Consider the following 25584-nt stretch of genomic DNA (forward strand, 5'->3'; position numbering starts at 1 on the left):
CTTAAACCGCACAGATGGAAAGATGGAAACCTCCCAGATATCATAATTATCCATTAGCATTTAGCCATCTGGTGAGAGCTATGGATTTTAAATCATGTGTTGGATTGTTTAACATGGATACTTGTGAGAAAGAAACAGCCTTTAGATGAGACCAGTTCACACAGTTACTGTGTGTTTGGCTGTTTAAGTTTGTCAGGAGATTAAGTAGGTCCACCCATTTTAATCCGATTCGTAATTTTTCCCCAACCCTAACAAGTTTGGCTTGTTTGTGCCTGAACCTAGCCAAACCAAAACCTTCAACATATCTGATCATCAATGTCTATATAGGAATCAGATCAGAATACACATATCTGTGTTGTCCTAGAGAGCAGTTACAAACAATGTATTTTATAGGTTAATTTAGATGGCTTGTTGTTTGTAAGGGGTCCAGCAACGATAGAGATGCCACCTCATGTGATTTTGTGGCAAAAGCGTGCTGCTAACCATGCTAACTAGTAGTGCCTGCAATGGGAGTGTACCTTTGTTCCCTGGGTCCTATGTTCACCGCTTCATTAGACCTTTTTTTAAAAAAAGAGCCCGACTTCCCCGGTTTGTTATTTTTTCTACAATCAGTGCCAAATTCCCCAGCAAATAAGCCTATGTAGACCCGAACACTACCCCACCCTGACCCTTAGGGCGCACTCACACTGTCCTTCCGCACCGGGCCAAAACCGTTTTTTCAGCTAAAGCCTAGTGCGTTTGACCAGTGTGAGTGCACCCGCTCCGCGCATATCTGCGGCCTGAGAGAGGTGGGCTTTTGTAGAGCGCGTTTGCACATGTACAAGAACGAGCGCTTGCACGTGTACGAGCACGAGCACGATGCCTACGGCGGTTCTGACGTCATTTATGTGCGCCTGTTCGGACATAGAAAATAGAAGGACGGACCATGCGCGGACATTTAACAACAACAACAATGGCGGCGAAAGGTTCACGTTGGTGTGATGCGGAGGTGGAGTGTTTACTGCAGATTTGGTCGGATGAAAATATTCAAAAACAGTCGACAAGACGCACAAAAACTCCGAGGTCTATGGAAAGATTTGTAAACAAAGCGACGCATGGCGATGACGTCAATCAATGCGTGTGACGTGTTACGGCGTGATGACGTATGGACAGCGAGAAGCCTAAAGCCCGGGGCGCGGTGCGGAAGGACAGTGTGAGTGCGCCCTAAGGGTCAGGGTTGGGATAGTCCCCTTAGTCCCCTCGTCCCCTTGTGCCCGTGCCTTCCTGGTAACCTCTAGCCCTAATAAAATGCCAAATTCAATCCGCGAAGGCAGAGGCTTATGTGACCGGGGAACATCGGGATGACCCCCCTGATTGAGATGGTTAGCATATCAATATGTTTCTTGTGGATTTGTATAGAACTTTTGAACGGCTTCAGTTCCGGAAGTGAATTTCTCATTCCTTCCCTCCATTGATGTCTCATAAAATCCTAATAAAGGGTTTTAAGCCTAGAACCAAGCCAACCAACTGGTAAGAAAAAACAAATTTGAGAAAACTGAAAAAAACAAAGGTAGACTACAAGACTTGTACATAAGAGTTCAGTGGTAGCAGCTCACTAGCAGTTTGTGGGTGTTGTAATAACCACAATACGGACCTGATGATTCTGACATTTTGAATAATCACATTCCTGATTCAGAATATGAATGGGATTTTCACTTCTAAAGCCTCAGCTTATAGCCAACACGCTGACGTTACTTATAATACAGACAATAAGGGTTTTTTGGTCTTAAACATGTTAAGCTGAAACGTAGCATTTCATTCATACGCTAATGCTAAGGCCTACGGACCGTTGATTGTTTAGACCTACACAGGAGACCTAATCTGCAGGAGTTAGCTTATTCCTGCTGTTTTTCACTGAGGTTAAATGTGAAGCCAATTTTTGAAGCAGTGGATAGTAATTGTGGTTTCTTCCACGGCTCTTTGGGCTAATAGGGCTGAGTCTTATACTCTAAAACCTTTCAGCTGTTTTGTGGTTTGGGAAGAAGACGTGTAAAATTATTTTGGACATGGACACAGCTGTTAGTATAAATTCTCTTCTCTTCTTTGTTTTTTTTATGAACAATCACCCCACTCCCTTTTTTTGTCCGACAGAGTGGAAAATCACCAGACAGATAAATAGAAGGAGGAATTTATTCAAATATTAGTGATCCGCTGGGTTAGTCGGCTGGTGAGACATTGCTTGCTTCATCTGAGCAAGTCTGAACAGTCTGAACTTTGTCATTATTCATGTTTTGGTACTTGAGCCAAACCACTAGACCCTCCCTTGGTTGGTGACCAGAAGTGACGCAACATTAAAGAATTGTACTAATGTGGTCGCAGTTCAACCCAAGGAAAAGCTCTTCAATATCAGAGTATCATTATATTCATCATAAGCCAAAAACATTCACACTCCTGTATGTTGAATTAATTTGATTCAAATAGTCAACATCATTGAACTGCTCTTCTTTTATAATGTTGATGAGAGAGAGGAGATAAACTTTGGGAATTACTATGTTTTATACCTTTGAGTTGCATGGTCTCGCTTCTAAAACGCCTCTGGTCTGGCCAAGCCCCCACCACAGCGACTTCCTGGTTGATCCAATACGGAAGTGCCAAAAACTGCAGTTCTCCAAGTGACCACTAGGAGTAGTTTGCACAATAGAGCAGTTTCTCATTGACCCCCATGTTAAACAGGCCGTTTTTCACAGCATAATTAAACCTATGTAAAGCCTGGGACAAAAAAAACATTCTAGTCTGTATGTTTAGGTCATATCTCCATGACAACACTGAGGGGGTGAATTATTTTGTACACGGCTAATTTTTATTTTATTTGAGTTTAAAGTTTATGAATAATTAGGGGCGCGGCCTCTTGAGTGACAGCTAGCCTATGGCCGTCACCTCGGAGGCTAGTTGTCAGGATTAGCATGCTAACTCCAACATATCAACCTGGACTGCGGCCATTAGTATGGTGGTGTTACCATCAGTGACAAGATGGTTTGCTCTTCAATCAACTGTAGTAACAGATGGTTTAGGAACACAACATGTTAGCTCTGTTATGCTAATTAAATAGCTGCACTTGCTCCATGACTTGCAGTACAGCCCACTATCGATGGCACATACACTAGATGTTAATCTGGAGCACCGGGAGGATTCATGCCGTGAGGTTGGTGTTTTACAGTCTATGAGCATGGAACTGTGTTAAATATCAGTTTAAATCATAGATCATAAATGCTAGCTGCCTGCACCCGACTCACGCAGTCGGTGTAATCTGCTAGAGACACAGAGTGCCGTGTCAGTCTCTGCCCTCTAAAAAATCCTTTTGCTGTTACAAAAAAAAAAAATTACTCCCGTTCCCTCCCGGTCCCAAAAAATAATCTCAACATTTACTCTTACTCCCGTTTATTTAGCAGGGTCTGCTGTTAGCCTAGCTCCCGGGCGAGCTGGAGCTAATGTGGCAAATTCAGTATATGCCACCCAGACGGACGTACCTCCCTCCCCCCAACGTCACATCAATGCCCTTTTTTGGTAAGAGGAAATGAGGAGGAGTCAAAGTCCAACAAGATGGCGGCTCCCAGAGGCGAGTACGATTGGATTAAGTTGAGAGAACAGGTCCTGATGGAGTGTCCATTTTTTTATACAGTCTATGGGTTTGGCCCATGGATTTGTTATAAGAATTGGATACCAGATCCCAAAATAACACCTATTCAGTTCAATGAGCATCGCTTGCCTGGCTCATATGCTAAAAACGTTTCTAGGCTTCTGGGTTTACTTCCGTTATATGCGACCCACTGAATATACAAATACAACAAACTCAATAGATTAAATTAAATATTAAATAGTAAGAGGCATAATCAAACGTATTTGAAGTTGGAAGTGTTGTGTCAACAATTTTACAGATGTCTCTAAGTATATTTGTAACTAGGGCTGTCAATTGATTAAAATATTTAATCGTGATTAATCGCATGATTGTCCATAGTTAACTTGCGATTAATTTAAAATAAATTGCACATTTTTTTATCTGTTCTAAATGTACCAACTTTTACTCCTCCTTGGGGTAGATTGTCCTCCGTCAGCTGTATACTTGGCTAGCAAGTGGTATAGATTACACCTACTCCGGTGGTAACTCAATTCACAACGACAGTGAATGCAGACAACTTTGGTCGAGAGAACCATCTGACAGGGCTTTGAAGCTGAATTTGTCATTCAAAAGAGCCTCTTTATTCATATCTGATCAAGGAAGTTTGTTTCTGCTCGCCATCAACAATGTTACTGCTGCATCACGATGTAAGGTGAACAGAATGTGCATGTGTAAATGGCGCTTCAAAAACAATTTGCATTAACAGACAAAATGGTGGTATATGATGCATTGAGAATGAGAACAGACTGCTTTCTAATGTAAGAGGAAATTTCCAATGAATCACACAATCATAAAAATGGTGACTTGTCCGATACATTTCATCACAGGAAAGTCCACTGCAACTGATTGAAACGTGTTTCATGCTTCTTGCGGTCAGCGCGGTCTCTGTGGTGTGGACAGCGATATTATGCAATTGGGGCCTGGGCGATGCAGAGGGTCCAGCTGTGCACCTCCAAGATTTTGCACAACCATTGCTTAGAGGTACGTTCTTGGAGCTGCTCTCATTCAGTTTTAAGGACCAGACTTTCATGGAGACTGTGTCTACTTTCCGCACCATGCCCACTGCAGGAAGCATGAAATAAAATGATAAAATGTCACATGTTATAGACCTTTACAATGGAATTCCATCACTAGGTAACAGCCTGGGTCCTTTTTAACTTCCTATCAGTTGATGTCTTTCACATAAACTGCAACAGAAAATAAACTGTAACACATTTGAAATGTTTATGTTTGTGAGATGGTCTATGACACAGTAATTCTGATCATTTTATAGTGTTTAAATTAGTCCTCTCCTCCTTTCAAACAAAAATAAATTGTGAAAGTCTAATAGGAAGAGGTTGAGAAAGTTCTGGAAATACTGACAGACAAGTTAATACTTAATTAAATCAATTTCTTTCAGTATCCTAAACTTTGTTGTTCTTAGTTTCAGCTGTTTCAGCGTTTTTTTTTTTTGACTGCTTAGTGACCTTTTGGACCGTTTCCTTTCATGTCCAGTTGTTTCCTGTCATGTCCCTAAACTGACAAATGCACCGAAGGACCGAACACAGGCACAACAGTTTCCTGAGAAGTCATGTTAAAAGCAGCTGTGAAGTTACCAAACTTTCTTCCTTATTGGAACATCCGTTGTTGGAGTAATGTGTTATTCTCACAGCCCACTGGATGTCCTAAAGTTCATATCACAAGCCAATCAGAAGTGAGTTTAGAAATTTTTCAAATTAATGTTTTGTTTTTGTCATAAGGTTGCGTAGCCCATGAACAGTTTCCATGTGTTTGTGGGCAGTTTCTTCTTGTCAGGGCATAAAATGTCTGCAAGGTGAGTTTTAAAGAGCAAAGTCAGGAGTGTTTTTCTATAAAGAAACTTTAACAATAAAACCCCCACAAATGCTTCCCATTCTTGTCTTCAAGTCAATGTCAGATTGCCTTTGCTTGTATGGTCATAAAGATGAAGTTGTTTTTATGAAAGACGTCTTACTAAGAACTTTGTTTCGTTTATCTCATCTGCAAACTATTCATGGTCATGGTCTACTTACTAGCTTTTCTTGAGCTTTCTTGAACATCTACTATTCCGAAGGTCAAGAATGAACTTTAATGCTTTTATTTCTGTTTAGGTTTGCATTTTCAATTTGAGAAGAAGCCTGGACAAAAGTGTTAACTCAGGGCGCACTCACACTCTCCGTCCGTACCGTGCCTCGTGCTTTAGGGTACTTGCCCCCCCCCCCCTCTCCCCCCACGGGCAGGACCCATTTGTACTCACACTACCTGGGCCTCGGCGAATGCTTCTTGCTGCCTATACGTCATCACGCCGTAACACGTCACACACATTGGTTGACGTCATCGCGATGCGTCGCTTTGTTTACAATTCTTTCCAATGAACTCGGAGTTTTTGTGCGTCTTGTCGACTGTTTTTAAATATTTTCATCCGACCAAATCTGCAGTAAACACTCCACCTCCGCATCACACCAACGTGAACCTTTCGCCGCCATTGTTTTAAATGTCCGCGCATGGTCCCTCCTTCTTTTTTCTATGTCCCAACAAGCGCACATAAAATAACGTCAGAGCCGCTGTAGGCCTCGTGCTCGTGCTCGTACACATGCGCACGCTCGTGCTCGTACATGTGCAAACGTGCTTTACAAAAGCCCACCTCTCCCAAACGGTCCGTGGCCGGCAAGCGTGCCGCAAATAGGCGCGGTACGCTTGCACTCACACTGGTCAAATAAACTAGACTTTACCTGTAAAACCTGTTTGGGCACGGTACGGATGGACAGTGTGAGTGCGCCAGAAACTAAGAAACTTCAGTAACAAATACATGTCAATGCCCTTATGAGTGACCTTTCCTCCAGGATTTTACTCTCAATGAGATGAGGACATTTGCATAGGCTTGCTCTCGTTGTACCCTGTTCTCTTATTTCCATGTAAAAAGGGACAATGAGGTGACAATGGGGAGCTACCAGACCCAATACTGCATTTGTGTGAAATGTAACAGGCCATTTAGGATTTAGATTTCAAGAATTCCTATATTTGAATGCTATGCTATGTTGCCATAGCTGATCAGCCCATGGATTCAAATGTACACACAGAATACACATAGAGTTAGTAACCACTCACCCTCCAACGGCACTGTTTCCACAAGGAGGATACACTTTGTATAAGTCATTCTCTACAACAAACGTCATGGCAAACCTGTGTAGTGTAACTGTAGTCATGGTTTCAAAGCTGAGTTTAATTTTGACCATGAGGGGAGTATGTGTAGTGTGGCTCATCCAGCCAATGTCTTACTTTGACCTCATGCGTAAACTGTGGGGTAATACGAAGCTGAGAGACCCGAAAACCTCTCATTTCATGACATCACCATTCAGATATGAGAGGGCAGGGCCAGATGGGATAAACACATGTGCAGGACACGAACCATGTCCAAGCTGCTACTCTAGGGTTAGGACATACCACTCTTCATCCAAACTCATGTTTTGAAACTTAATACCTTATGTCGTATCATCGGTTACTTGGACATGGATTTGAAAAATTAAAAGTAAGTAAAGTCACCCCTGAAGTTGTATGAGATGATTGATGAAAACATAGATTCACAACTTACCCTGATACACCAGACAACGAAGGATTTTCAGATGAACTCTAAAGTGATGCTGCGGCTCAGCCTTCACTCTGTATTCTCTTGACTCCAAACACACAAATCATCCACAACACTGCAGTCTCTCACTGCTGCTTTGATAGATTATCTAATTTTCCTGTCAACCAGAGGAGAGGTGCTGTACACGCTGAATCAATGGTGATCTGAGCAGTTTTACTCAGCCCATAATTCCTCTCTGTCCAACTTCACTCTAAGACTTGGCAATATGGCTGCCAAGTCTTTTATGCATTTATGACTCAGTGGCGCAGTCATGCTGACATCACTAGAGTAGTGTGTTTATGGCAAAAAGGCTGAGGGGTTTAATAGTTCAATTAAAGGCAATTACTTTTATAGTTTGCCATTTTGTTTGATGCTTCAACAAGCTAATACGATGGCATTTCTGGAGAGAATACTTTGTAGAGAGATAACAGGATTTTTTTTTTTTTTTTTTTTTTGACTTGACTCACGATTTGGTGTCATTAGAAGTGGAGAGACTCAGATGAGCTTGGGGGGGAACAAAGTTACAAAACCTCCAAACCAGATGCACTCAGCCGGAGAGTCTGTCAGAAGGAAGCAAACACAGAAATAGTACATGTGTGGGAGTCTATGCTCCCATACAGTTTGTTATCACTGCTCTAACACATTTTCCCCTCAAGTACTTGATAATTTTGTAACATGCAGTGTGGCCTAAAGCCTTTACACATACATTTTTATGGTGCATGCAATACTAAGCTATTAAAATAAAAACAACTGACATATTCATATATTTATATACTATATATATATATATATTTTAACATGCACATGGAAGGCACTGAAATTTGTGCTTAACTGTATCTGTGGGTGGCTATCTTTACCTAACCTATAGGCCAGTAAGCCTATCATCTATGTTGTGTAAATTAAATGGGTTCTTTTTTCACAAATAGGCTGATATTGCTTTCATTGATTCATGTTAATGTTTATTTTCAGAAAAAAAACTATACTAAAATAAGTCGGCACCCTGTTGAAGATCTCTGTTTGAGAGTCAACAATTGCAGTGTGATAAATTCAAACAAAGACTAAATCAAAGATTTGAATAAAGCTACAACTCAACGAGTGGTTGCACATCCACAAACGCTTTTAATTTGAGAGATAACCTGTATTTTCCTGTAGCCCACAGAACAAAGCTCAGCTCTTACATTAACAAACAATTGATGACGAGCGGAAGCCACCTGTTTTGTTAAGAAGACACACAGAAGCTGTTGTTTCAGGACAGAAAAGCCAGGAGAGATAATCGTCTCTGGGTCCCGCAATAATTACACCCAGCCCCCGATACCCTCAACACAACCATCTGCTAAGGGGGTAGGGCTGTCTGTTTCCATGGTAACTGTGTACCCCTCCTCTCTATAAGCACTGAGGTTTCTTTTGTGTGTCCCAAGCCCATGCAGTCTGTTCCAACTGTACTCTGTCCATGCTACTGAGTACTGAGGGGTGCTGCTATTGTAACAGATTCTGCACTCAGTGGAAAAAGACTTCTGTAAAGTATCTCTATCATACAGTGTAACATAGATGGTATTACAGATGAAATGCTTTTGGGAATTACAGCTTAGGATAGACTCTTGACAATTATATATAAAAAACCTAACAAGAAACGTCACTGTTGAGAACGTCAGTCCCCTTCCCCCCTGCAAAACAAGGTGACCTTGCAAATTAAGCCCACCCACCCCCTTTTACCCCTTGCCTAGTCATCCTTCCCCCCTCTGTGGACAGTCCCAGGCAAGAATAGGAAGGAAGAGCAAGCAGTAAACCAGCAAGGAAGGAGCAGTAAACCAGAAAGAAAAATTCAGACTTCATCCACTCACTAAAAGGGAGTAAACCTAAAAGTCTCATTAGTGACACATGCAGTCTTATACTTGTGGTAGCAGTCATTGCACCTAATATGAAGCTGTTGATCTTGTCTTTCTTTGCAGTGAAGCTCGTCAGATATTAAATCTTTAAACTGTAAACCTTTTCCAGTAAATGCAGTATTTAGCATACACAGAGGGCTCCTGGACAATATAATGAACAAACATCAGACTTTCAGTTGCTCTTGTGTGCCAGAGTTAAAAAAAATAAATAAATACAGTCTTCCAAAGTATTTTTTTTTCATTCCAAAACCAATTTGTGGCCGCAGTAATTACATTGACTTTACTTGGTATGCGTGGCACGAACACCCCTGGCTATTATTTTGATGTATATGGGACTGTAGGCGTGGTATACAGTGCCTCAGAATACAGGCTGAGCATTTTAGCTCTGTAAACAGGGTTGTCTCTAATAGGCTTTTGTGAGAGCATGTTATCCAAAACTCGTCTTTCTTATCACTTAACAAGTCCAGTCCTTCTCTATCTGATATAGTTTGGGGTTAAGTTAAACTGAGTCATTCTGATCTGAGGCAGAACCTTATTAGGCACTATTTGGGAAATACTCCTAAACAACACACAGATGGAAAGCATTAGCCTCGCTGGCAGGAAACTCAACTTCCCTCTTGTACTATATAACAATGTGGGCTAGGTTCACAGCTGAATTGGATTATTCTGTGTCCAGTGAATAACTGCCTAAAACCTTACAGGTGCAGGTTCTGAACGTAAACCTGTATCTTTTGGATAAAGGGTAAGGTTTACATGCATGATTGAAGAAAGGAAAGAATAAAAAGTGGCCACAAGAAGTGAAAGGATTCCTTTCTGGCCCACAGCAAAGACACGGCTGGTCATTTCTCTAAAGTCATCTTGGATGGTTGCCATGGTTAATCTTGTGCTAATGCCATTTAATAAAATGAGTCACGCTCTCGTGTATTTTCCTGTTGGCAGGGAGACTGCCTCAAGAATGTAAGTTTAAAGATTAAAAACAGCAAGAGCATGGAACAAGCATTTCTGCTAACTCAAACACCCTAATGTGACTGTGTCTGCGTGTTTGTCGGTTGGAAACATGGTGATGAATACACACATCATCTTCAATAAGGCAGTTGAGGAAACAGTGCATATTGTTTTCCATTTTCATGGCCCTCTCCAGCATTTGACTTCCTTCTGTTGGCAAAAGAGCTGACGACAACTGCCTTAAGAGGGACATGGCTTTCCTCGAACTTGCACAAGCATTCAGGCGCAATACAAGTTTTAGGCTGGCTGACTGACTGTGTGTGTTTGTGTGTGTGTGTGTGTGTGTCTTTGGCAGGAAAGCAAACATCACACGGGGATTGATTCACAATGGGTCAGGTTCCGAAGTAAACAAGAGGGCAAGTCTTGATTAAAGCCCTTTTACCTCTTAGGAAATGTTTCGACATCATGTCTGTGGAGCTGTCCCCACAAAGAAAATGTCGGTTAGCACTTCAATCGAAAAAGACCAGCCGGTACAGATATCTTTTAATAATAAAACAGAGACAGAAGAACTTAAGAGAGGAATGGAGTAAAAGCAGTAACAAAGAAGTAGGGAAGAGCCGAGCATATCCATGCCAACGAATTACAAAATGCAATTTATGTTCATAAAAACTTTGACACCCACACTGAAACACCATAATAACAGGAGGAGTTAAGTCTCCTCTATTGGGTAATCCCAGCAGTTTTTCCATCAACACTTCAAAACTGTTTTCAACTGTTGACGTTGGAGGGCGCTTTTGAAAAGATCTGTCTTTTTGTGTTTTTAAGTTTAGCCTGGATGGAAGATGGGGAAAAACAAATGTGTTTTCTAATAGTGTGGGCAACAATGGCTATATTAGAACCCCTCCATTCCTCTGGAAGCAAACGGCACCAACAGGCTTTCTATGTATTTGTCATAAAACGTATCCTACCACTAGCACTTCTGAGTAGCCTACCCTGTCCTGAAAATGACCACCAGTCAAAATACAGGAAGTGAAAAATGTCCTTGGGTTCAAGAGGGTATTACAGTACATTTAACAGTAGAGGTCAACGGGTTCTGTGTGTGAGAATCCCATTCATAATCTGATTTTTTTATTATTAACAATAATGTTGTTACCATCAGATGTGGACTTACCACTAGCTATGAGAATGAAAAACAATAGTTTATACTCAGTGTATGGACCATGCTTTTAAGGGAAACATGTTTTATTTGCAATGTCATGGAGAAGTACTACACTTCCCATAATCCTCTCTAGGATTGTCTCAAATTGGTTGATCTTGCTGTTGCCATGGAAGTGTTTACCACACCTGCAAATATTAAGTAAGCTGCTAACACTGAGTTCTATGATTCATATGTAAACAGTCTTGTACCTTTACCTTTTTTTCTGTTTTCAAAATAGGTTTTTGAGCAGAATCAGGTTTTGTGGTCACGATTAAACTTGAAGTTGGTTGGCTTGTTCCAAGCGTAAAAAATTCAAAAGTGGGCGGTCACTGTATAGCTCTATAAGGACAAGCTAACTTCATGGTCTGCGTTCACAAATGAGAGTCGATGTTCAATCCTTATATCTTTATTCCAATATATATGTGCAATATGACTGTCTTTTCAAGGGCCAACGTACTGGCTCTAAAAATGATAGATTCATACATGTGTACTGTTTACTTATATTCTAGTGCCATACTTACATTCATACCAGCGAAATGTTTCCTCTTATTTATACTTTCATGTGTACTGTTATTCTAGTACAATTATACCATTGAAATGATTACATGTAGTTCAACTTTGAAATGCCATCCACACCAGTGAAATGTTAACATCCGTTCTAATGCAACACAAACTCTTATTCTAGTGCAACATTACATTGGATTTATTTCTCTTACTTATCATGTTAGAAACTATGCTTTCACCTGTGGATATTTGTTTGCTTAAGTAGTTTTTTTGTCGTAATTTTTTTTCCTGCCTCTTGATCAGGACTAGTGCTGCTGATTTCATTGCATTCTGTACAATGAGAATACATGCTTTTTATTTATTTTTCATTATCAAGAATAACTGACTACACATGCATACAGAATATATATCCTGTGTTAGCAACAATAAAGCATAGCTTCAGCTCTGGTCTGAAGCGCTCACATGGCCAGCAGTCTCCTGATTATCTTGCTCTGTAATTTGGACTGTGGTTTACCAGGGCACCCCACATTACACCCTATGAATAAAAGCATGCTTGTGGTTCACAATAGAGCTTCGCTGCTCTCTGAGAAGGGGGAAGGGCATTGCATTCCTCTACTGACCTGCTGTTTGCTGCAGATATTAAACAATATCTGCTGCTTGTAATGTGCTTTCACTAGCTATCAAAAAGACAAGACAAAGTACACCAGTCCCCCGTCTTTGTAGCCCCTTTGCAACAAGCAATATGTGAAAGCGGAGTAGATCTGCTTTGTCTGCATTTTGCCTGGAGGTGAGTTAGCAATGAAGACTGGCATTTCAGGCAATCTGGGCAGAACAGTGTGATCATTCAATTTGAATGACTACTTCGGGAGACTGATGCTGACTGGATGCCTGCAATATCTGGTAACCACACATATCTCATTGAAATCACTTCTCTGGGGAAAGTGCAGTGTAAGCCTACTGGAAATTCAACTGCTTAAAGGAAGTCTCACCTTTGATTGAGTGAAGGGCTAACGCCCCACTGCAGATGATACATGTCACTTTTTTTCTCTGAATAGCAAGTCCACATACGGCTGAGTTATGACAACTGACAATTCACTTGTGATTCATGCCACTGCTGCTCCAGGCCCCTCCAAGTCCTACTGTTGGACATGGCTAACAATAACATGGAGGCACCATTGCCTTCTGTTAATGAGCATTGTTAAGTGTAGGATGTGGCTTCAAACAGACACTTATAATAAGAGGGGCTGGGGAAAGACACGTGCTGCCCTTGCTAAAGAAAGTGTGACATGGAGGAAGGGCCTCATGATGGCAACAACTTCCGAACATCTGCATCAGCAGGAAGAGGCACAACCTCTGAGTCTGGCGTATGTTGTTCCACATCCCAACAGAAGCAAAGGTTAGATGGTGATAGAGTTGCTGCCTGACAGACCACACAAACTCATGTGTGACTGCTGCTTTTTCACAATGAGGGCAGATCAGGAGATAACAAATGCAGGTTCTAACGTGAAGCACCAACTAATGTCTGTTGTTTGGTCTGATGCTAACAATTAAGATACTTTGCATAGTTTTGCATTGAATGTGGCGTCGCTTATTTCAAGTCTTAAGCACAGTATCCTATCTGAATGTCCAAAAACTTAGGGCCCTATATATTTTTTAAGTAAATAGGCCTATGTGGCGTTTATTCTTTCCTTTTTGAGCCTTTCGGGAGTCCAGGGTAAAGTTCGAGCAGAAAGGCGAAGCAAGGATTGCATCAGGAATGCTGGCAGTATATCGTTTTCCTCCACTCTGCGCAGACAGGGGGGTGGGGTGCCCGGCTGAAACTGGGAGGGGAAAAGAGGGAGGGGGGATTTAGGAATATTCTTTGTCCTCACCTCGCAGGAGGCTTCAACACACAACCGGAGAAGGTCGCGGGCTCCTCGCTGAAAAGAAAAACTGGATGGCTTGATATTAGAGCGGGAGGGCTTTATTTTAATAAAGAGAAAACGGAGGAGAAGCTATCGAGATAAGCGACAACTTCGAGGAGCTGTCGTGAGAAAGCGGAGCACCCCCAAATAAATCACAACCGACGGTAAGAGAGCAGCACACAAACAAACCGTGTTAACGCGGACGCGGCAACATCACCACGGGACGTTAGCTTTCGAGCTTGCGCTAACAATAGTGTTTAGGTTCGAGGTAACGGTACGTCTTTAACTTTTTCACCGTCAGTCGGTTGCCTTTAAGGGCTGCTAGCGTTATTTCGGCGTTTTAATAACCCGTGCTCCCAAAACCAGACTGGGTATATGTACTGTTTAAACACCAACCAAAGTTCATGCGCGCAGCCTGGTGCACTAATTAAAGCCCCCCACACTCGTCGCGTTGTGTAGAATTTCTTGTAATTGACGCTAGTTTGTGGCGCAGTTATTTGTGATGTAATTCCGCGGGTATGCAGAAAACGTGTTATTGTATCGGGCATCTTGGCTGTGTCTACTGGGTTTGGTGATGGAGACTCGCGCAGGGCTCGCGTCCTGTTTTTTCCCTCCTCTAACGGTAAAATGTGTTACCCCCACCCGTCTACAAATGTAACAATTTGGTGAACGGCCACATTTATAGCACAGGGCGCTACTTTAAGCACTACTTGGTGACTTTTTTCCAAACAATGTGGCGCAGCCGTGCAGCTTACCCCGCGAGCCTCATTATCCATCCATTTGTGGCTGTGGAAGCATGTGGAGCCGCGCGCTGACGTAGTCCCGCTAGCCACGCGGATGATTTCTTTCTAATGATATTCATTTAGTTAACGGTGTGTTGTGAATAGTCTCATAAGACTATTTTATTAAAGCTTAGCCTGGGTTTTATTTTCTGTTTTTTATAATCTGACTCAATACTCAACAACTGGTGTTGTCTGGTTTTATGGCATCGTGGTGATGCGAAGGGCGAATGGGTTTATTTCTTCCTACTTTCACCACCGCTGTCCAGTAGGACTCACTCCGCAGTTTGACTCATTTTCTGGCCTCTTCCTCCCCAAGCCCAGGGCCTATCTTAGCTGCAGGGTTTGGGGATTAGGGAGGGATAACCATAACTAGCCTCCAGATGTGAGGGCCACAAAAGCCCCTCTGTTCTTCAGGGCTCGGTCAGTGTGGAGGCTCTGCTGCCTTACTTTGCTCCCTACTTAGAAACAGGCTGTTGTCTTTGAAGTGCCACGGAAAGGCTGAGTAAATATGACGTGATGTAGTAAAAGTAAAGACACTTATCAGAACTGATTGGTAAGGTTTATCAGCTCTTCTGTATATCTGAGAACACAAGACAGACTAACATCTTACTTGGGAGTACAAAAGCCTCAATATATTAACGTTAAACTCTTCTCATGAAAATCTCTCAATTAAAATGTGTTTTACAGTGGAGTATGAAAAAGAAACAGAGTGAGACCAATAAAATTGCCAGGCTGATGCTGAATTATTCTAAACATTGGCTAGGAATTCAAACTTCATCGATCACCATCAAAATATTATGATTGGAATTCAATGGATGCTCTGAGACCAAAGGGAGCACACTCACATATGAGTCAGTCATTGATGAAATATGAGCAACGCTAAATGACTACCTCTTCTGTTGTGTGAAACTACAAAAATATTGTTGTCGTTCCTCTGAGACAGCTCAGGTTTAAACAGACTTGTTTGCACACAGGAGCATTGAGAAAGAAAAAACAGTACATAAACAATGGGTCCAAGACATGTGCAAGAACAATAATTTAACATCACTTTAATGGGGCAATGACAACAAATCATACTTTAGATGAGTTACAGACTTCAGCATTGAGTTTAGATTGAAAGTGTCTGCCTCTGTAGGGCTGTCAAAACCGTCCGAAAATGACACATACACGCATTCCTTTATAAAACAAAACTCCAGTTCAAATGAACTCAATGTATTTTGTGCATTATGTCTGCAAGATGGCAAACCAGTACACTGGGAGAAGTACATAACTAAAATCTAAATGTCTACATGTTACAAAAGGGGGAAAAATTATATCCTCTAGCCTACCGCATTACTTGATTTACCTCTCTCCCCCTCTCTGAAGAATGCAGGGGGCAGGACATGGCACAGATTACACCGCGCTAACGCAATCAGTTTATAATTTGCTCATAAACAACAAAGTCTCTTGACACTCCTTGAATTTGTCTGGCGATTTCGGCGTCGTTCCATACCAACAGAAGTTCGCAGATCTCGTCTCTCCAGTTAGACATGAATGCTTTGTGTAAATAATCCTACTTTTGCATCTTCGATGTATGTCTTGTTCCTGCTGCGCAGGCTGCATGATAGAAACGCCATTAACGCACCCACCTTCTCGCTGTGACTCGGACCGTAGTTGCACAGGTAGCTGAAGGTTTGGAGTCTAGGGGAACAGCGGGTTAGTACGCATGAGGCAGACGGCCACTCAAGTGCTGCTTTTTTCTCCTCGGCCGGACATTATTTTTCACAGTCATTTGTCTGCTGTTGTTTTTTTACTACTCAAATATGTATTACTGGAATATTTGTTGACACCGCTGTGTCTGTGTTTTTTTAAGCAAATTTGACACATTCTGTCTCAAATGTTTGCACATGAGGCCGTGGTTTTCCTTGAGCATGGATGTCAGCTCGATCGCTTTGGGCAACTCATAACCATTAACCTAGATCAGAAGCAGCAAAGTTTTGAATATTTTCATCTGACCAAATCTGCAGTAAACACTCCACCTCTGCATCACACCAACGTGAACCTTTCGTCGCCATTGTTTCAAATGTCCACGCATGGTCCGTGCTTGGGCACGGTACGTACAGTGTGAGTGCGCCCTTACATGCATCTTGCAGCCCGACAGAACAGCATAGTGATTAGGTGTGGCAGAATATAGCTGGTAAAACAAAAGGTCACTCAAAAACTTTGATGTCCCATGTGTAATATTGTATTTCAGTTGGTGCTAAATATTCCTTAGATTGCATTTTGAATCCACCCACCTCAACATGAGTTTTTGTCCGCTGTATTGATGTGGAACCCTGGTCCTAAATATCATCATACATCGAGGTGTACCTGCAGGATGCAGTAGCATGAAGGCAGCACTGCAGAAAGCCACAGATGGATAAGAAATCGTGATGGTCAACCGTGATCATTTTAAGAATTCCGGTTATTCTGAGTCACTCACTAATATGAGCCGAGTTGTGGGTCACTTGAGTCAAATTCACCCGTCGCTAATGAAACTACATTTAATGCAGCTAGTCAAAGCGAGTGCCTGACCAAATGCACGCCGTGGATCTGTAGGGGAATATTATCTTCAACCATGCTCAAACCTGGTTTGTGATTAAGTGAGTCTTACTGATACACTCTCAGTGATGGGACCACGCAGGAGCCGAGTCAGCCATGTGTTTGGTCTCTGTCTCCAGTGGCACTCGCCACTCAGGTAATGGCTACAAGAAACTGTAGGCTATTCATCCTCTGCGCGAAACAGGGTCAGATAACCTCACATTAATTTGAGGGTTTAAGGAATGGATCTTAAACGTTTGTAGTAGCCTTCTACCTAAAAGACCAGTCAAATATGGCTATGAATCAGTTACATGAGTGGTCGGCTAACAACTTGAGGTAGTGTGGGTCATTTCTCCAGGTGCAGCAGGCCCTTGTGAGCCACGACTCAGACTGTCCGATTCACCGTCTCTCGCATGATTCGCTATGTACCTGATCCGCAATCTCAGACTGACTGTGGAACACTCAGTCCCCGTTCGATGATACAAATTAACTTGGTGCTGCAAGTTACATAACTTTTGGCAGCGTATAGAGTTCTAGGTTGTTGTTGGGCTGTACACATTTCAAGATGTTTTTGTTTGATGCAATTTTTCATTTAATAGCGGAACATTTGGGAGGACTCAACTGACTTGAGTGAAATGTTCACTAAAGATCCATGATTCTTGGGTTAATTTAGGGAGCTGGGTGTGGATAAATGTGCAGGAATTAGTTTCATTGCATACTGACATTACCGGTGAAGACAGCCGGACCTCACATACAATCTGTAGAATAGTAGTCCTTCTTATACCCCCCTCTGTGCGTGTGTATTTTACATATAAACACCCAGATTATGAACTGAATGTGAACTATTAGTCACCTCAGACTAAAAATCAACGATCACTCTGAAGAACCTGATGGAGCCCCGTGGTCAGTCATGAAAGTGAGTTATTTCAAAGCGGACAATTCATCAGGTTGTTCTAAGTGTCTGCGTTGCTGTTGCACAATGAAAACCCGTTGTGCTCTATTCTGACTCTTTATTTATCTAAGGATAGTTTCTTCCAAACATCACACCCCACATTGATACAGTACTCCCATTCACATGTGGGAGTCGCACAATACGAACTGCTCAGGATCTCTAACTGGAGGTGATGTATGATCTGTAAGGGCCTTTCAGTGCAAGTTTATGACTGTTGGACTGTACATGCTCTCTTTGCCCTTATTTGATTGAGTCATAGAATGTTTCACTCCCTACATTCCTTTAACCAGAAGTGCACATTCAGTGCGTCTACATGCAGTTTTAGAAAACCTGTTTATATTTGGGTACCTCCGTTTCTTAAATTCCTGATGTGCATGTAAAAGCAGTAATTGACAAATTAAAGTTTATTGCAGATTTTAGTAAATACGACTTGTTAGTAGATTTCAATTCTAGATTACTTCAGCAAAATTGTTTAACCAGCCGAAATAGAGAAAACATGAAGTGGAAAACGTACAGGTTTTGGTTTCACAATGTGGTAACAATTAGGTTGATGCCTAATGGATGTAGATGACCTCGTCAGACTTTATTTACTTTTGGTTCTCACTGACAGTTGGTGATCAAATCTGTTATTTCATTTGCGTCTGATTCAGATCCAGCTAGATTGATTTCTTTACTGAGATTGTCTAAATATTTCATCTTGCAACACAATTTTAAATTTAAACACTGAGACATTAGATTTCTCATTTTACAGCTAAACACTACACGAAAATATGTTTCTGAAACCTATTGAAAATGCAATTTGCGACATAATCTTGATCATATTTGCTCATCGCTGCCTAATTTAATAGTTTGCTCAGAATTCCGGAGCAGTCATTGACACTGTATGAAAACATGTAGTCTTTCTTTGGAAGCGGAGGAATGTTACAGATGCCAATAGAAGAAACATGATTTTTTTTTTCACAGATTGTGTCATATACAGGATGTAGTGACAGTTTGAGCAAATGTGACAGTTATTTTATAAAAGTGATAATGTTAATGCAAAAGTGCTTCTCCCCTGCTTTCTCTGTGCTTTAGCCACTTCATCTTCAATGTATTTGTTGTTCTATAGCGGTCAGGAATTAGTTTAGTGCTGAAAAATGTGCATGGATCGATTTGATTAGGCGACGAAAGCACACATCTCGAACTACCGAAAAGGGCTGCAAATCTTTTGCAATAAACGCCCCCACTGCACTTGTTATTTTCTTGCGTTTTTCTGAACCAGTAGAATAGACTTGTTGGAAAACATCAGCAAGAAACAACTGTTTTTTAACTGACGGTGTTACCTGCTCAGCCTTCCTTCTTCCAGACAGTGTCGCTGGGTGGTGGTGCCACAAATGCAATGCTTGCAGACAGAAATTGTTCTGTTGACTCTTTTCGTTCCCTCGTCACTGCATTCAACGCAATAAAATGTCCTCGCACCTGGGGCTGGGCGATATGGACCAAAACTCATAACTCGATATTTTTTAGTTATGTTCGAATGGCGATATACGATATTATTATTATTAATATACTGTATTTTATTTTTTATTTTATTCAATAGCAAAACAGGTAATGTCTAGTTCTAACCCCCCGCCACAAGTAAATAAATAATTTTGTCAGTGTAACAAATAATATTTTTTAAAGCTATATCTTTAATTCTGTAGAGACCCTTACCAATATCCAAATTAAGTCGGTGACCAAAGCATTGCATCCTTAGCCACTCATTCAGCTCTACCGCCTTGATGATGTTGCTCCCGTTATCTGTAGTTATAGCTACGAGTCTCTTTTCATCAAGCCCCCAGTTAACAAGTGCACGTTGAAGTCTGCAATGTGCTCACCGGTGTGGTTGTCTGGAAAATAGCTCAATCTTCAATAAAGTGCACGGTTAAGTCTTTCCGCTAAGTTCTTTTCTGCACGTAGCATATATCTCTGGCTGAACCTCCCTAGCAAAGTTATTACGTCTGGGAAATTGGTACCATGTGTCAATTGCTTTCAACACATTGATGAAACCCTTTTTCTCGACCACGGCTATAGGGACCATGTCCGTGGCAATATGGAATGCCACCTCCTTAGTTATATCGTGCCCCTTCTTACTTTTACGGCCATAAGGCACGACACTGATTAATGAAGCTTTCAACGAGCTTTGCTTCGGGATAGAGACATTCTGCAACTGCCAGCCTTGGGCCACAGCAGTACCACATAGTTTCACACTCTCTTCATAAAGCAGTCGGTGGTTCTGCTGCAGGTGGCCAAAGAGATTTGTAGTGTTTCCACCTTTGTCGTTACCTTTTTTATGCACGCTTTGCAAATCACATCGCTTTGCTGTTGGTGTTAAATTGTAAAACCGAATTACCTTCAAATAACAGAGCAGTTATTATTCTTTTGTAACCAACTGCTCACTCAACACCTGCACCGTGTTCGCCATGTTTTTGTTAAAATGTTTGTTGTGATGCGTAACATGGGTGGGCGAAGACTAAGGGCTGAACATGGCTTGTTGGCTCAAAAATATAACTCTCACTACCGGTATATTGTCCAGCGCCACTTACACCACATGTTTTGTAAGAAGACTCCACTGTTGTAGTTACTCCAACCTGCTCATAGTGTTTTAAAATATTTACTCGGCATGGAGGCCTTACCCCATCCGCAGTGCGTGAACGTATGCTGTGTTCAAGTGTTCCTCTAAAGCAGAGCCAGTTCAGAGAGAAATATGAAACTTATTGTTAATCAAGACAACGTAATTGTGTATCTCGATATATGATTTCATCACAATTCCGTTGAAAGAAGGTAAATTATCATACTGGATTATTTCAGACAGGACTAAGATGTTAAAAGGTGCTACCACACGACGGATATTGTTAAGAACAAAAATGTACCTTCCTGTGCCAGCAACAGCTAAGAATTTTTGAATTTACGCATGAGACGTGCTTAATCTTGTGGTAATCTTGAGCCCAGCTGCTGCAGAGTTTTACTGGAGGATCAATGCAGACACTTCAGATAGCCTTCAGTATTGAGCAGCAAAAAAAGAACATTCTGGACAGTCCTGAAAGCAGATAGTTTGGTGGTCTATGGCAGCATGCACCTTGTTGATCAAGTAAAAGTGGTGAAATGGGTCTGGAGCCGTGAGATGAGATGGGAAGGTATAATCTAAATCAAAAACACACTGTTGTACCTACTTGGTACAAGCCTGGTAGTTTATGGCAGTGGATAATTACACAGCAGAAGTTATGAGGTTGGCCACAGATGGTGTGAAACCACAGGAGCTCTTCATTGCCTCTTTCGTGTTTTTACTATCAGCGCCTTACTGTGTTTCGGCAATCTGAGTCTAATACCATTACTAGACATTTCACACACTTTGGTTACAGCTTGAATGCTTTGTCTGTGAGTGGTAAGTTTTAAGCACCTTGCTTACATTATTTCACGTCAGTCTTTAGACATCAGTGTGGTTGTGGTTGCATGATTTGGTTATGGTAGCACTCTACTGAGCTCTTCTCAGGGAGGTTTGTCTGAGCATTCCCTTAGAGAGGTGATGGTTGGCTTGGAAGTGTCATCTCTGAAAAAGTGACACAATATCTCCACCTTCTGGCTGTCTGATGCAAAAAGTCAAAGAGTCAATGTGAGCCATGTTGAAATGTGAATTAATTTCAACATGGCTGATTTATTTGAGACTAGATGACTTAAATGAGAGCTAAGTAATACCTTCCACTTGCTCCTTCTACTGTCTGTGAGAACTTTCTTGGTAGACAAGACATTTAAAAAATGTTTTTTTCTCCTTTTCGGCACAGGTCTGAGAGATTCCCTTCTGTTCCAGAGTCAAAATGAGCTGGAGCTTCCTCACTCGTCTGTTGGATGAGATTTCTAACCACTCCACCTTCGTGGGCAAAATCTGGCTCACCCTCCTCATTGTCTTCCGGATCGTGCTGACCGCTGTTGGGGGCGAGTCCATCTACTATGATGAACAGAGTAAATTTGTGTGTAACACGCAGCAACCTGGTTGTGAGAACGTGTGCTATGATGCGTTTGCGCCACTATCACACATTCGCTTCTGGGTGTTTCAGGTGATTATGATCACCACCCCTACAATCATGTACCTCGGCTTCGCCATGCATAAGATCGCCCGCATGGAGGACGATGACTACCGTCCCCGGGGCAGGAAAAGAATGCCCATAGTGAGCCGTGGTGCCAACCGAGACTACGAGGAAGCCGAGGATAATGGGGAGGAGGACCCCATGATCCTCGAAGAGATTGAGCCAGAAAAGGAAAAGGAAGTGACGGAGAAGCCCAGCAAAAAGCATGATGGACGTCGTCGCATCAAGCGTGATGGCCTGATGAAGGTCTACGTGTTTCAGCTGCTGTCTCGTGCCATCTTTGAGGCTTCGTTCCTATTTGGCCAGTACGTCCTTTATGGTCTGGAGGTGGTGCCGTCATACGTATGCACACGCTCTCCTTGCCCACACACAGTGGATTGCTTTGTCTCGCGCCCCACAGAGAAAACTATCTTCCTGCTCATTATGTACGCCGTTAGCGCCCTGTGTCTGCTCTTCACCATGTTGGAGATCCTTCACCTTGGCATCAGTGGTATTCGGGATTGCTTTTGCGCACCACGGCCTCGGCCTCCTACCCCCCGTCACCCAGCTCTGTCCAGCCAGAGGTCCTCCATCTGTCGCCAGCCATCGGCACCCCCAGGCTACCACACAGCTCTGAAGAAGGACCCATCTGGAAAAATGGGCTTCAGGGATAACCTGGGGGACTCGGGCCGTGAGTCTTTTGGGGACGAGGCTTCATCGCGGGAGCTGGAGAGGCTGCGGAGACACCTAAAACTGGCTCAGCAGCACCTGGACATGGCATACCAGAATGAGGAGAACAGCCCGTCACGCAGCAGCAGCCCGGAGTCCAACGGCACTGCAGTTGAGCAGAATAGACTAAACTTTGCCCAGGAGAAGCAAAGCAGTACATGTGAGAAAGGTGAGGCTTCCAACCTTTTTTTTTTCTTTCTTTAATACGTTTGTACTTTTATTTTGTATCCGTGAGTACAAAAAAAGCTTTACTGACACACATCTCTCTGTTTACAGGTATCCGTGCATAGGTTCTCATCAGCCCAGCTGACACTGTAGACTTAAATTCACATCAGGATCGATGAGAGGACATAAGGGAATCAAAGCGTGTGTGTGTGTTTGTGTGTGAGACATAAATTGGCTTGAGGTGGATGAAGTCAGCCCAAGCCTTCCCGTGTTGGGGCCAGCCGTGGTCGAGCATCGAGTCGAACAAGGAGGAGAGCGGTCGTCTCAACCCAGCAATACTTGAGACTTCTGTCTGCAGATCCAAAGTGCTTACAAACTACCGTTGTGCAGTAAGAGCGGTTAAGGTTAACATATACTTCTCCCTCAGGGCAGCTATTCCTTTTTTTATATTTTTGTTACGAAACTTAGAGCTATTAGTCATTTTTAAGAGTTTTTCCTCTGTTGGAAGTTCACAGTGAATGCATCTCTATTTTGCCTTAGACCTAAACTCTGGCATTTTGTTACCATATGGCCAAGCCAGTTGTAGTGCAAAAACCATGTATTTAAGTGTAAGAATCTTGTACTTTTGTGAGGAAGTGAATCAGTGAGTGAGATGCAAGAGAAGGTTAATGGACATGGCGCCACTCATAAAACAGAAAGGTACTGGAGTTATGCTGGTTAAGACTTTTTGAGGAGTTAATTTTCATACAAAGGTTTCTCTAAAGTGTGTCACATTTATTAATAATTGAAAAAAAATAGTTTTGACAATGTTGGCACTGCACCAGGCAACATTCCCAAGCCTGATGCTTCGATGGTAACTGGAACACACTAGGGGTGCCCCTGTCCAAAGGAAACAAACCTGGGTAATGCTTGAAAAACATGTAACTCTTGATATTGTCTTGTATTGTTTAAACGTGTATTTGATACTGTTCATTATTTTTGTATTAGTGAGTATTGTGGTATTGAAAAGAGGCCGTTGTCGCTGTGGCAGACATGATTTATTGTTTAAAGAATGACATTCACTGCTGTCTTAGTTCCCTGAAGCCAGTCCATGGACTGGTGCATTCTGAAAATGGTCTGGTACAGTTTTAGTTCAGCTGCAACAGTTCTCTTTATTGATTCTATTTTTCACAAAATATTCAATAACCCGCAGCTTATTTTGTTATTTACAAGTCGTCTCAGACCAGCAAACATTCCATTTTTCCTTACAGACCTGGAGTTAATTATATCTTTTGCTTGAATAAGGGAAGTTACTGTCATGTTCCATGTCTGAAAGTGCTGAGTTTTGGATTTGTGTTATCACTGTTCCAGTCTCAATAAGGGTTATAAACCATGCAATCATTTCAATGTGAATTCAATGCCTTGAACACGCTCTACTAAGATGCCATCTTTTGTATTCTGAATCATACTCACAGTGCCAATTGGAGCCAACTTTAAATATTGTCATCTCAACTTATTTTTGAACAATGCCTTTTTGTACTTTTTATACTTTTTGTATTGATAGTACTTTGTGGTTAGTTTTTAAAATAAATTTTTTCACCAAACATTTTTACAAGTGGTTTCAGTCTGGTCTTATTATTTGCTTCAAATTGTGAAAATATTCTTTCCAGTTCCTCAGACAGGTATTCTGTTTGTGCAAGCAAGTGTGAACGCACCTCACCTGGTAGGCAGTCAGCCAATGAGGAATATGTTTGTTTTTTATTTACCTAACCCCTACCCTTACTTAAGGAGGCTGTGTCATTAAAAATCAGACTATCTTGGCTACACTGGTTTTGCTAAACTGGATGAATAATGATGTCCAGTGATTCAGAGACTCAATGCTGTGTGTTAATATTGGTTCTCCACTAGTGACACTAATTGCTGAGGAAAAAACAAAACAAATCCACCAACATATCAGGCTAGCTGCACTTTGTTTGGAAGAGAGCAGAAGATTTGTCTTTATTGCATTAAACCTTTGACAAGACACTTGATCTACTGAAGTATCAATAATATCTCAGGTATACTATCTTACATTACAACTGCACTGGGAATTGTTCATGGTTTTTTAATTATTTAATCCGTGGTTGACTGCTCCATTTTAAGTTATCAGTAACCCTCTTCTTGGCATCAATCAAATAAAATCATTTTTCCTTCATAGGTTGGTTAGAGATTTGAGGTTACAGGGTCTGAATCTTTTTGTGCAGCAGGATGAACGTAAGCCTACAGTGACCTCTAGTGGCTCTAGCTGATCTCTACAGTGATAATGCTAAAGCACGGCACAGCAGTGGGGACGAGACGAGAGTTAGCTCCAGGAAACACCTCAAACCACAGCTAACTAATAACAGAGCTGCAGCCCCCAAATGTTTCAGTGAATGATTAATTTTTCCAAACTTATGACAAGCAATAGAAGGTATGTGACATTATTGAGTAACAGATGTGTCACTAGTGCAAGTCACAATCCAGTAGTTCATGCATTGTGCAATGGATTTGTTTCCCAATGCAAGTACAGATCATTATAAAGATACAGCACTTCCCATGGGAAAAAGCGTTTAAGAACTATCTGACATCTGTCATAGATAAACA

At 41.8% G+C, this 25584-nt stretch overlaps 1 protein-coding gene across 1 annotated transcript; it reads left to right on the forward strand.

Annotated features, from left to right (window-relative positions):
- The first annotated feature begins 13704 nt into the window (after positions 1 to 13704).
- On the forward strand, positions 13705 to 24571 carry gjc4b (gap junction protein gamma 4b). Its single transcript, XM_083922123.1, has 3 exons — positions 13705 to 13878; positions 21808 to 22987; positions 23095 to 24571. Exons 2-3 carry the CDS (start codon positions 21841 to 21843, stop codon positions 23106 to 23108), a joined length of 1161 nt encoding a protein of 386 aa, XP_083778249.1. The 5' UTR covers positions 13705 to 13878; positions 21808 to 21840; the 3' UTR covers positions 23109 to 24571.
- The last annotated feature ends 1013 nt before the right edge of the window (positions 24572 to 25584 follow it).

This window comes from Echiichthys vipera (assembly GCF_963691815.1).
Source record: "Echiichthys vipera genome assembly, chromosome: 10".
NCBI lineage: Eukaryota > Metazoa > Chordata > Actinopteri > Perciformes > Trachinidae > Echiichthys > Echiichthys vipera.

Coding starts and splice junctions, on each gene's coding strand:
- gjc4b (XM_083922123.1), top strand. CDS start 21,841: ATGAGCTGGAGCTTCCTCACTCGTCTGTTGGATGAGATTTCTAACCAC.